The sequence below is a fragment of the Sturnira hondurensis genome, unplaced genomic scaffold (assembly GCF_014824575.4).
Source record: "Sturnira hondurensis isolate 20B ecotype Veracruz unplaced genomic scaffold, ASM1482457v3 Scaffold0000256, whole genome shotgun sequence".
Classification (NCBI taxonomy): domain Eukaryota; kingdom Metazoa; phylum Chordata; class Mammalia; order Chiroptera; family Phyllostomidae; genus Sturnira; species Sturnira hondurensis.
Genome location: NW_028072887.1, coordinates 2234830 through 2247979, shown reverse-complemented (window position 1 = coordinate 2247979; position 13150 = coordinate 2234830). Strand labels below are relative to the sequence as shown.

The 13150-nt window shown below is 40.5% G+C and overlaps 1 protein-coding gene across 5 annotated transcripts in view; it reads left to right on the top strand.

The window, feature by feature from the left end:
- ZRANB3 (zinc finger RANBP2-type containing 3) overlaps nucleotides 1-13150 on the top strand; it is a 244418-nt gene that overhangs the window by 221045 nt on the left and 10223 nt on the right. For all 5 annotated transcript variants that reach the window (XM_037070527.1, XM_037070407.1, XM_037070316.1 and 2 more), the window contains 4 exons: nucleotides 3439-3540; nucleotides 4722-4864; nucleotides 11532-11642; nucleotides 12687-13089. In XM_037070527.1, coding sequence (XP_036926422.1) covers nucleotides 3439-3540; nucleotides 4722-4864; nucleotides 11532-11642; nucleotides 12687-13089 — 759 coding nt within the window. The remainder of the gene's footprint in view (nucleotides 1-3438; nucleotides 3541-4721; nucleotides 4865-11531; nucleotides 11643-12686; nucleotides 13090-13150) is intronic.

Sequence of the window (13150 nt, the reverse complement as noted above, 5' to 3'; positions counted from 1 at the left end):
GTGGATCCCCTGAAAGGATCTCAGGGGCCATGTGAGAATCTTTGGCCTCAGTAAACTGGTATGAATATTTGAGGAAAAACAACTTGCTGAGATTATAAGTACTTTTGTTTAGACTACATTTTCAAAGTTTTAATCTATATGAGTATAGTAAAGTGATATTTGAAACTTTTAAAAGTATATTTTATTAATTATGCTATTACAGTTATCCCATTTTTTCTCCCCTTTATTCCCCTCCACCCTTCAACCCCCTCCCACCATCATTCCCTCCCCCAGTTCATGTCCATGGGTCATACACATAAGTTCCTTGGCTTCTCCCTTTCCTATACTATTCTTAACCTCCCCCTGTCTATTTTCTACCTACCATTTATGCTTCTTATTCTCTGTACCTTTCCCCCCATCCTCCTCCCCCTCCCTGCTGATAACCCTCCATGTGATCTCCATTTCTGTGATTCTGTTCCTGTTCTATTGTTCACTTAGTTTGTTTTTGTTTTTGTTTATTTTAGCTTCAGTTACTGATAGTTGTGGGTTTGTTGTCATTTTACTGTTTGTATTTTTGATCTTCTTTTTCTTAGATAAGTCTCTTTAAAATTTCATATAATGAGGTTTTGGTGATGATGAACTTACCTGCCCTTCCATTCTAAATGGTAGCTTTGCTGGATAGAGTAATCTTAGATGTAGGTCCTTGCCTTTCATGACTTTGAATACTTCTTTCTAGCCCTTTCTTGCCAGATTAGAAGAGATTGATAGAAGATTAGGAGGTGGCAAGGATTGTGAATACAAAATCCCCAAACAGCCTCCATTCTAGGTCCACAGCATCTGTTGTGAGACCATGGCCAAGAATGAAGCCAGACAATCAGTGGGCTCCTCTTAAAGGCTGGGCCCCAGGCCACCGTTTGTGGAAGGTGTAGAGTTGGGAGGGGCACCAAGGACTCCTTTGCTGGCCTGGAAGCAGATCTAAGTGTCTAAGCCTCCCTCATCCCCCTGGGGAGAGCTCCAGGCCTGCTTCCCTGGTTGTCACAAGAAAGTAACGGAACTGGCCCCCCACCCCTCCCCCTGTGGCCTTGAAGGTCAAGAATCCAAAAGTCAGGCACCAGACAGAGCATACCACAGGAATTCAGAAGCCCTTAAACTCTTTAACTTTTTACTCTATACAGTGAAAGTTCTGCATCCTAAATCATCTTAGTGTTTTTCCTGTTTTGGTGGAGACAGGAAAGAAATTGCACACTCCTGGTAGAGGCTACAGTGTGTTGGGCTGAGCACAGTGACAGCCTCCCAGACCCATCTTCTGGCTCTGCCACCCAGCCTGTGTGGCAGGGGCCACCTAATGTTCTTGACATCTCCCTTAATAGTTTCCAGTACATTTTTATGACTATTCTAGATAATTATATGTCCCATTACCATAAAACATTAGGCAGTTAATTTTCTAAACACTAAGCACATGAAATGTTAAAAGGTCTTTTCTCAGCTGCAATAGAGATGAAATTTTTTTTTTACCTTAGAAGAGCTGAAGTAGAAATTTGAATAAAAACCCAGTTCACTGCCTAAAAGAATACCCCTTAAAAGGAAGAACAGTAACAGATATGTAGCAATTCATGTCATATTAACATTAGAACTGTAAAGAACTGTTTGTTTCAGCCAGTATCTCAAGTCTAATTGAGATTAGAATAACAATTATAGCTAGTGAACACTTTAGGGCTCTGATCCTGCTATGGAACAGGCACAAACAACCCGAAAGATGGCGCAAGAAGAACTCAAAGTCCCAGAGCCAATAACTCTAAGCGACCAAGAAATTGCCAGCCTCTCAGAAGCACAATTCAAGACACTATTTATCAGGATGCTCACAGAACTGGTAGATTATAGTCACAAATTAGAGGAACAAAGTCACAAATTAGAGGAACATATGAAGGCTAAACTAATTGAAATGAAGGGAGATGCACAGGAAACCAATAGTGATGGAAAGGAAACGGGGACTCAAATCAATGGAATGGACCAGAAGGAAGAACAAAACATCCCACCAGAAAGGAATGAAGAAATGAGAATTCAAAAAAATGAGGAGAGGCTTAGGAACCTCCAGGACATCTTTAAACGTTCCAACATCCGAATTATAGGGGTACCAGAAGGGGGAAAGAAACAGCCACGAGTGGAAAACGTATTTGAACAAATAATAAAGGAGAACTTCCCCAGTCTGGCAAAGGAAATAGACTTCCAGGAAATCCAGGAAGCTCAGAGAGTGCCAAAGAAGTTGGACCCAAGAAGGAACACACCAAGGCACATCATAATTACATTAGCCAAGACTAAAATGAAGGAGAGAATCCTAGAAGCAGCAAGGGATAAGGGGACAGTCACCTACAAAGGAGTACCCATCAGACTGTCAGCGGATTTCTCAAAAGAGACCTTACAGGCAAGAAGGGGCTGGAAAGAAGTATTCCAAGTCATGAAATCCAAAGACCTACAGCCAAGATTGCTTTATCCAGCAAAACTTTCATTTAGAATGGAAGGACAGATAAAGTGCTTCTCAGATAAGGTCAAGTTCAAGGAGTTCATCATCACCAAGCCCTTATTATATGAAATGCTAAAGGGACTTATATAAGAAAAAGAAGATGAAAAATATGAACAGTGAAAGGACAGCAAACACACAGTTATTAACAACCACACCTAAAACAAAAGCAAACCAAGAGGACAGCTAGATCAGGAGTGGAACCATAGAAATGAAGAACACATGGAGGGTTAGAAACAGGGGGGTGGGAGGGGGAGAAGGGGGGAGAAGGCACAGAAAATAGCATAGATGGTAGGTAGAAAATAGATAGGGGGGAGGGCGAGAATAGTGGGGGAAATATAGAATCCAAAGAACTTGAGACACGTGGTTATAAACTAAGGGGGGGGGAGAATGGTGGGGGAGGGAGGGTGCGGGTGGAGGAGAATGAAGGGGGGGAATAGAACAACTGTAATGGTATAATCAATAAAATATATTTAAAAAAAAAATAATAAAAAAGCAATTATATATCTAAGTTTTTAACCTGTATGTAATTAGTAAGCAGCTGTGGGAGCTAGCATTTCTTTATAGCTGGGAGAATTAGAATATGGGCTCAATTATTATTGCTATAATATATTTTCATATACAGAGATGGTTCTTCCCCTTCATAAAAGAAATACTCCACGTTTAAACCTGCCTTTAGCCGACCACACCCCTCAGCACGGAGTTCTCACGCGTGCCGGTGGTTGCACTGGAGGCACCGAGGGCGGTGGGCAGTCTGCTCTCCTCTACTCAGTGTCCCTGCAGGGGAGCTGCGTGGGTGGAATCTCGCCTAGAGTGTGCCACCTCACTTTATCTTTTAGGAGATGGAGCGTATTATGTCATAATATCAGTCTTTACTTTTAAAATAATTTCTACCACCTACAGACAAAGTGGATTAATAATGCCTCTTAATCTATAATCAGGATGGAAACCAGATGAACTGTAATTTCATTCCTTTGGATATAAAATTAGACCTTTGGGAAGATTTACCTGCAAGCTTTGAGCTGAAACAAAATCGTTCCCTGGTAAGAATAGTTCTGTACATTTGTTGTAAATTAAAATGTGAGTAATTTTCACAGCCATTTCGAGTTTAATAAAAGCAGAGTACTTTGTGGCCTGTGCAGCATCACATCACTGGCTGCATTTCCGTCAGTCCAGGCCGTGCCTGTGAATTACCCCGATGCAAAGAATATGTGTGAAATCTGTTTCCTTGGTGAGCGATCACACCTAGAGTTGCTGTTTCTGTGGATAGAATCATCCTTACATCATTTAATTTCTCATTCACAGTAGTAGCAACTGCGATGGCTGTATCCTGATAGAATCACATTTTATCTTTGAAGGTTAAGTTCTATAGTGACAAATTCTGAGAGCAATGACAAGACCCTAAGACCATGTAGGGTGACTCTCGACTCTGTCAGAAGCACCAGCATGCCGCTGCAGGCCAAGTACCTGCCAGGGATGCCTCAGTTCTGATCTGTGGCCAACTGAGCTTCACTGCTAAGAAGGGTCAACATGTGCAGGGACTGAGCCAGCAGGCAGTGTACCACTTTCTACAGGAATACAGTGATTATGGTTTTGGCCTTTTAGTGGGAATCAAACATTGCCCCTGGGTCGGCTGTACCTGCCTTAAAGGAAAAGGTAGCAGTGAGTTATTTTCTTTAGTGTCATCTAATCCTGATTCTCAGGGTCCCAGAAAACAGCATTGTGTATAATTGACAAATAAGTAAGATTAACAGTACTCTAATAAAAATGTCCCAGGTTTATTGATGGCTGTTTTCCTGTGACAAGTCATTGGGCACAAAGCAATTCTCAGATGTTGTAGTGTCAATCTGTCATGGCTGCCACACCTGCTGTCCCCAAGGCCAGTTCTGCCTCTCCCACAACTTCTGACAGCCAGGCCTCTTTCGATCTCACTGAGCACGTTGCTGCTGCTGGTCCCCGTGTGTGTTGGGGACGTGTGCTGGGGGTTCTGAAACACGCCTGCAGAGTCTTCAGATTGGAAGAGACCTCTGCCGAACTGGCCATAGTGGTTCACAAGAAAGATATGAAATCTGCATCAAATGGAAAAAAGCCTTAAATTATGAAACTCAAAACCTGTTTGGGGCATATAATAGAACATCAGTTTTCTGATGTTATAAGTAGCTTTGCTTTCAACGGAAGATGACTGGTCAGCTGTGTACACTCTTATCATCTCCTTTTCTGCCAGATTTTGAGGTTTGTTCGAGAATGGAGTAGCCTAACTGCCATGAAGCAGAGGATCATCAGGAAAAGTGGGCGGCTATTCTGCAGCCCAATTCTTGCTTTCGAAGAGATCACAAAGCAACAAACCAAACGAAATAGTACAAAAAGGTATGAGTTGTCTTTCTCTTTTTATTTTGTATTTTATTACTCATCATTGTCATATCTATGAGGGAGGTGAGTCTGAGGTATTTATGTAACCACTAATGAAATCTTGATGAGTGAAGAGAAAATCACACATAAAATAACAGCTTATTTTATAGCAACATAATTAGATATTTGGTGAATTTGGTCAAATCTGCTGGGAAAACTAGGTTGTCCAGACCTTTCTCACCATAACTCTTACTCACCAGGAGAGAGGCCAGAGCCACAGGGCAGTGCAGCCTATGAACTACCCAGCCTGGGACACTTATTAGCAACAGGAAGACATTTCCCTGTTAGAGCAACAGAACACACCCCTGGGCCCCATCTGCCCTGCACTTCTGGGGTGTGAATCTTGGGTGCCCTGCAGCAGGGGGCTGGTTCTATTTGACGCACCACCACCCACGTGGTGGGAGGTAAGTCTTATGCTGGTGGTTGGAAAGGAAATAAAAGGAAAGGTTAAGGGTCTTAATGTTTTGCCTTTATAATTACAGGTCCCTTTTTAACCTCTGTGCACTTAGTGTCCTTTCTTGGCATCATAATTATTTTTGCCTCACCCAAGTAGCCCCCTGTGTGATCCCCATTTTCTGTAGATCTTTCCTCAGCATGAAGCAGATTCCCAGGAAGCACAGTCAGCTGTCCTGAATTTTTTTTTTTTTTTTTTGCTTTGGAAGGGAGCACAGGACACCAACAGCTGCATAGCAGAAAAATCCCCTGTAGGTCTGGCTGTCTCCATGCACATACAGTCTCTCTTCATCCCCACGTGCCATCATTGTGTGATCTCTAGCGTGTTCCGTGCACACAGGTGAAAAAAATCATCAGTGGCATATGAGAGGATGTGTTTAATTAAATTATAGCCCCACACAGTGAAAAGGGTCTTTAGTTGTTTCGAAATATAGCCTATGGCATATTAAGATGGGAAAATAAGAAATGATAGTTGTGATAAATTATTAAGGGTAAATAAATATTAAAAAAGGATAGAGACACAAATGTATGTAATTGCTATTATTGACGTGGAAAGTGTCTGGAAGGATACCTTAGAAAATCCTACCAGAGGTACCTCTAGGACAGCGGTTTGCAACTGGGGGCAATTTTGCCCCCAGGGTGGCAGTGTTAGGAGGTATTTTAGCTTGTCAAAGTCAGGGGTTACAACAGGGCAACATCTAGTGGCTAGAGGCCTAGGATATTGCTAAAATCCTGCAGTGGACAGGACTGCACTCCCCAGCAAAAAATTATGTTTCAAAATGTCAATAGTACAACTACTGAGGAATCTTGCTCTAGACCGGAAGATTAGGGGACTTATGCTTTATGCTAGAGATGGTAGGGGCTTTATACTTTGTTAGGATCACAAACTAATGATGGAAAACAAAGCAGGAACCCTAAATGAACAAATGAGCTCAGGTGTAAAGCTAGAAAAAGATGGGGTAGGAGGTAGAACTATGGCAAATTGGAAAGTGCATAACCCATCTAACATCATTTAAATTCTGATTTAAAAATAAAATACTGTATGAGTCAAATAAAACCCTTTGATGAGTTGGATTTATTTATGAGCTGCCAGTTTGGGACTTGTGTCTAACCCTTCTGTACTGATTGAATTTTTCTCACGAGCATATATTACTTCATATAAGAATACATTTAAAATATATGTGTGTAATTATACATACACTTACATATATGCACACATACATTACAAAAAGCATAATGTCTATTGTACTTTTCTCAATACTTCTTCCAGTCAACTCCATTTCCTCTTTTTTATAATCACAGTCTTACTTGAAGTGTTGGTCTTCTCTTTGCATAATCATAATACCATTCTTCACTGGATTTATTGCCATTCTAGACAAGTCCCATTGTTTCATCTCCATCAGACATGAACGGCCACTTAAAGACCCTCCGGATCAGGCTAAAAGAAAGTCATAAAATTGATACAAACCAAAGTTAGACATGCAGTCTTATTTATGCAATATATGTAGATGATATCTTATAGATAACGCCTGCGTTAACAAGCAAAAGAGTAAATAATTGGACTCATATTTTTAAGAGCCAACTTGGACAGCAGTTGGAAGATTACATTGGAAGGGCAGGACTCGAATTGAGGAGACAAGTTGAGTCAGTTCTCTATTGCCCCCGTAACAAATGATCACAAACCTAGCAGCTTAAAACAACAGCAATTTACTATCACATGGTTTTATAAGTCAGAAGTCTGAGTTGGCTCTATTAGTTTTGCTCTTCTGGATTCTATAAGGCTAGCATCAGGGCGTTGCCCAGCAGGGCTCTTCCTGGTAGTCTAGAAGAATACATTGCTGTGCTGAATCAGGTTGTTGCCAGAATTTAGTTTCTTGGGGTTGTAGGACTTAGGTTTCCTGGCTGACTGTCAGCTGAAGGTCACTCTTAGCTTCTAGAAGCTTCTTCCTAGTCCTAGCACAAGGAACCCTCCATCTCAGGGCCAGCAAAGTTGTGTGAACTCCTTGTGCTTGAAAATTGTTCCCTATCTCAAGGTCTGCTGATTGGTAAACTTCATTACATCTGCAAAGTCCCTTCACAGCAGTATCTAGATGAATAACTGAATACCAGGGACAAGAGTCCTAGGGAGATGTCTTTAAAATTCCGCCTACCACACAACTTAAAAGACTGTTGTAGTAAACCTGGGGGTGGGGGAAACAATGAGGACTTACATTAAGGCACTAGCAATGGGAAAGGAGAGAAGAAAAGGAGGAGAGGTGTTAAAAAGGCAGCTCTGATCAGCCTTGGTCATTGCTTAGAGAGGGAGGACTCCAGGAAAACTGACGTAGCAGAGCCATGACAGTGAAACTTGCATGCGTGCAGAGGGGCGGTGCTTTGAGGAAGCATGCTGATTCTCACCACGGAAGCCAAGTCTCAGTAAACTGGAGTATCTGTGTCTCTTTGGAAGCAGGTGTGGTGACGGATGGGGCTTCACAACAGCACTGGTTGGAAGTCTGTATGAGGGAGGCGATACTGGATGTCTCCCCCCCCCTGCCCCCACTGTCCTACCACGGTACTTTCTAGAAAAACTGAACCAAAGGGGCATCAGGCTTGGAAGCACCATGCTCAGTGGACATAAAGGAAAAGGAGTAATTGGGAAACTGAACAGTTTCCATAGTCTTCACTCAACGTCCAGAATACCCACAACCACATTTTTTATTTCCTAAGCATAAGTTTAGAAGATTTGTCTCTAAAAAAGATGGAATGACCTCAGAATAAAGACAAATAGATACTGACTTTTAGGAATACCCCCAAAATCAGTGGCTAAATCTCCAACCAGATTATCTTCCAGTGATATCCACCAGTTTTCAGGCCCATCCAAGTTCAGAGCTCACAGTCAGCTTTTAAGTAGCTCACCTTCAAATGTGAATGGAAGGCAAGATCACCAGCCACTGTTTTGGTTCCTAAGTGAGTTCCCATTTTTCAGAGGCAGGCCTGATTCATGGGGAGCCCTGCTGGCTTTAAGATGACAACTATTTATCTTCTAGCCACAGCTCCTCTGCAAAGCAGGCCAGCAACCTGGAGCCAAGCAGTGTTTCCACTGGTTGGGGACCACTTTCCAATGCACACTCCTCTCTCCTTACAAAACTTGCCATCCTCTATTCAGTCCCATCCAGGAATTACTTAGTAGACAACATTCTCCCTTTTCTACTTGTCAAAAGGGAATTTACCATAATCCTTTTGAGAACTGATATACTGCCTATCAAACCTCAGTGGAAAATTAAATATTGGTAACCCACAACTATATTTGAAAAGTTTTCAACCCCCACCCTGATTTGGAGTTGACTGTTCCTTATGGTTTCAAAAAATCTGTGCTTAAAACTCTTGCAGGAAAGGTTATTTTTAGTTCTTAAATCTCTGAATAGATTTCGCAGCATCTTTTAAAGTTCCTGAGTTGGGTTTCTAAGCTTTTAAACATTGAATAATACCTAAGGCAAGGTTTAATATCCCCTTGCCCCTCAAAGCCAGGAAGCTTTTGATTCCACTTAGAATCCACCGAAATACTTTACTTGAAGTGCTTTTGTCAAGGGAATAAAATGGTTGAAGAAATGGGGAGCAGGGGAGTTTAAGAACTAAAAGGGCAAGCTAGAGAATTTTAAAAGAATTCATTGTGGTTCTCTATTGCTTTAAGAAAGACACACAGTAGAAATGCAAATGTATGAGAAGATAATCACCCTTAACAGGAGAATGCAAATTTAAAGCTATAACGAGATCCCTGTCACCATTAGCAGAAAAGTTTTTAACTGAAGTACCTCGTGCTGGTGAAAGTGTGTGGAAACAGATACTTTCATTCATTGCCAGTGGACCTATATTTTGGTACAAACCCACATGAGAACAATGTGTCAAAACCTATCCAAATTTAAAATGCCCAAGACTTTTGACCTGACAATTCTTCTGGGAATTTATTTTACGTATATTTCATGTGTAGAAACTATCACAGATAGGGATATTTATGACAGCATTGTTTGGGATAGCAGAGACTGGAACCACCAAAATGCCCATTAATCAGAGGCTGATTAGATATATTATATGGTTTATCCAAATAAGGGAATATTGCAACAATTTGAAAAATAGGGTAACTCTGTATACTACTATGGATATAAATATCTCTGAGGTGGATGTTTAGGAAAAAACATCAAAGTGAAGATTAATGTGTATATGATGCTACCATTTTGTTTTTAAAGGTAAAGAGTATAAGGGGGAATGTCTGCTAATGAGTTCAGGCTTCTTTTTGAGGTGATAAAATGTTCTGGAAGTAGGTAGTGGTGATGGTTGTACAACCTTGTGAATATACTAAAATGCACTGAATTGTAAAAATTTAATATGTTAAATTTAGTGGCACGAGTTATGTGTCAGTAAAAATACAGAGATAAGCCCTGGCTGGTGTTACTCAGTGGATTGAGTGCCAGCCTGCAAACCAAAGGGTCCCCAGTGAGGGCCAGGTCCCCAGTAAGGGGCATGCAAAAGGTAACCACACATTGATGTTTCTCTTCCTCTTTTTCTCCCTCCCTACCCCTCTATCTAAAAATCAATAAATTAAAAATATTTTAAAAATAAAAAATATAGAGATAAACAAATAAATGGATAACCTATATACAGGAAAAATTAACTATTTCTAAAAGGGCCCTGGCTGGTATAGCTCAATGGATTCAGTACGGGCCTGTGAACCAGAGGATTGCAGTTCGATTCCCAGTCAGGGCATATGCCTGGGTTTCAGGCCAGTTCCCAAAGCTGGGGACACATGAGAGGCAACCATACATTTATATTTCTCTCTCTCTCTCTCTCCCTTCCCCTCTAAAGATAAATAAATAAAATCTTTAAAAAAACCTATTTCTTAAAGAGTAACTTAAAAACTAGCAACAGAGGTAGCTTTGGGGGAGGTAAAAAGGATGGAATGGAAGGGAAACTTATTCACTATACATACTATTACATGCCTTTTGAATTTTGAAATATGTGCAGTATGTATCACCTAATTGAAAAATTAATAGTATAGTTTATAAGAAGAAGGAAATCTGTTCATTATTAAATCTACATTAACACAAAAGAAAATTTCTAAAATTTTACCTACACTTGTACAATTCCATTGTGATTGAACTTTGATTTTATTGTCAAGCTCCCAAATGTAGTCAAAAATATGAAGAAATTTATGTTTAAACTGATTTTTTAAAAAACTACAATCAGTGTTAACTACCAGAGAAACTGGGCCATGCTAATTACAAGGACTTAATTGGGTAATTGCATTTCACCTACTTGAATTCCCTTGTCACCTTTAATTGGAATAACTTTTCTCTTTCCTTCCAGTCCCTAACCATTGTGTGGTATTGATAGTGGTATGTAATAAAGTTTTGAATCCCACGTCAAGAGTGGCTTCACTTTAGTGGATGATTCCATAAACCCCATATGGGCTGATAATAATGAAAATAACCTTGAGATTATAGAAGATATGATTGAACCTGTTTAAAAAGAGAATCACTTTACCTGGAGTGCTGACACACACTATTATAACTGATCTAGGTGATCTGAGGAACCTTGAAGAGAAGGCCAAGAGGGAGGTAAAAATGCAGTTAGAGATTTTTCTGCACAGCGTGCTAAGCTGTATATTTAAGGCTGCCAGTTGTGCATACATATTTGAGCATTTCTTATTCCTACACCCACTCCTTTTTTTTATCTAAGTGAAAATTGGTCCATAGAATGTTGAATGACTCTTCAGTTTCTTAGAAAAATAAATCTTGAGAAAACTAATGTAGAAGTGTTTCCCACACGTGGAGACCAATGTAAAAGGAGAAAATTTCATTCCCTAACTTTAGCATCACTACTCCAAATAGATGTTATCTTGCTTTTTCTCTTAGTGCTTTTTACATTTTTAAATTGATTTTAGAGATAGAGAAGAAGGGATAAAGAGAGAGAGAGAAACATCAATTTGTTGTTTATGCATTTATTGGTTGATTCTTTTATGATCCCCAACTGGGGATCAAACCCACAACCATAGCATGTCAGGATGTGACCGATGCTCTAACCAACCGAGCTACCTGGCCAGAGCCTCTCATAATGCTTTTGCAAGGAGCACTGTGACCATGAAATGGAGAAACTCTTACAGGAGCGAGGAAATCCACTTAACATGTCCTTATTTTAGATATATAACCAAAGAAGATGTTGCTGTAGCCTCAATGGACAAAGTGAAGAATGACGGGGGCCATCTCCGTCTGATCACCAAGGAGCCCAGGCCACAAGACACTTCTACAAAGTAAGGTTTCCTTACTAGTAGGGCATAGCAGTACTAAGACTACTCCTTTAAATCTTTGTATTCATTTTTGTAATAATAGTTTACCTTTGTATGGCATCTTACAGGTTATAAAGAGCCTTCGCAATACAGTAGTTCTTCAATCCTCCTAGAAACCCCGTGAGGCACCTGTCGTCCCCACCTTAGAAATTAGACACCAGAGGTTATTTTTAGGGCCCTAAGACCAAGTGGACTAAGTGACCTGCCCCAGGCCTCTAAGATGCTAGGAAACCTGAGGTCCAGTACAGACTCTGCCCCTCCAAGAGCTCTGAGCTCTTTCTTGCATAAGAAGCTTTTGTTTTAACACTTCTAATGAGCAGCCACAGAAAACAGGCAAAGTAGTTGTGATTCCCATGTAGGACTTTTCAACATAATTGAGTAATATACCGTTTCCTTTTATTCTAACAAATTGAGTACATGTCCTGTTGTGTTTTGTTTCTAACTTTAAGTCCGACAAACTCTGAGTTTACCTTCAGGAGGCAGTATTTAGCAAGCCTTCAGTTCTAATTTCTATCAAAACTTTCTGGCTACTTGGCTTTGGCACTTCATGGATGTGACTCTGTGTCCTGTAGGCCAGCAGAGCCTGGAGGACAGGGTTCATGAAAGCCTCACTAATGGCCCCTCTGTCCTGAAGAGGCACGTGGCATCTGGAGAACAAGATAGCAGTAACTTGGATTATGATATCACGTTAGCCTGTCCTTTTCCAGCCTGAAGAAGCATTTTCTAACTTCTCCAGATGTTTCAAAGTCTGATTGTTTAACTTGAAGATATCTAAATACTCAAGAGAGGTAGCATATTTTATTTACTTTTTTAAAACACACCATTCTTTCCATTATTTGGCATGGAGTACAGAGTGCTGACTGCGGCCACTTCATTGCCACACTGAATCATAGAATCTGTGGATCCTATGTTTACTGTTTATCAGCATAGAAATTTTGAAGACCTTTATATGAAGTTATGTCTGTTTAGACTAGTGTAAGTATTATTAAGTGTTTTGTTCAATTCTAGAAACTTTCTTGAAGATGGAGCCTGTGTCCCATTTCCAAATTCCGGCCTAGCCCAAGCTGATCACACTGTGAAGCCTTCTACATCCAAGGGCTACTTGCAAGCTGTGGATAATGAAGGAAACCCACTTTGCCTTTTCTGTCAGCAACCCACTTGCCAGACTAAGCAAGAGTGTAAAGTGAATGCTTGGGATTCGCGGTTTTGCTCTCTGAAATGTCAGGAGGAGTTTTGGATTCGTTCTAATAACAGTTACCTACGAGCCAAAGTATTTGAAATTGAACATGGTGTGTGTCAGCTATGTAATCTGAATGCACAAGAACTCTTTTTACGTCTGAGAGATGCTCCTAAAAGTCAGCGGAAAAGTCTTCTGGATATTACCTGGATCTCAAAGCTCCCTTTAGAACAGGTAAATTATAATTGTGTGACAGGAGGCAGCATTATACTCAATGATGAATATTGACTCACTT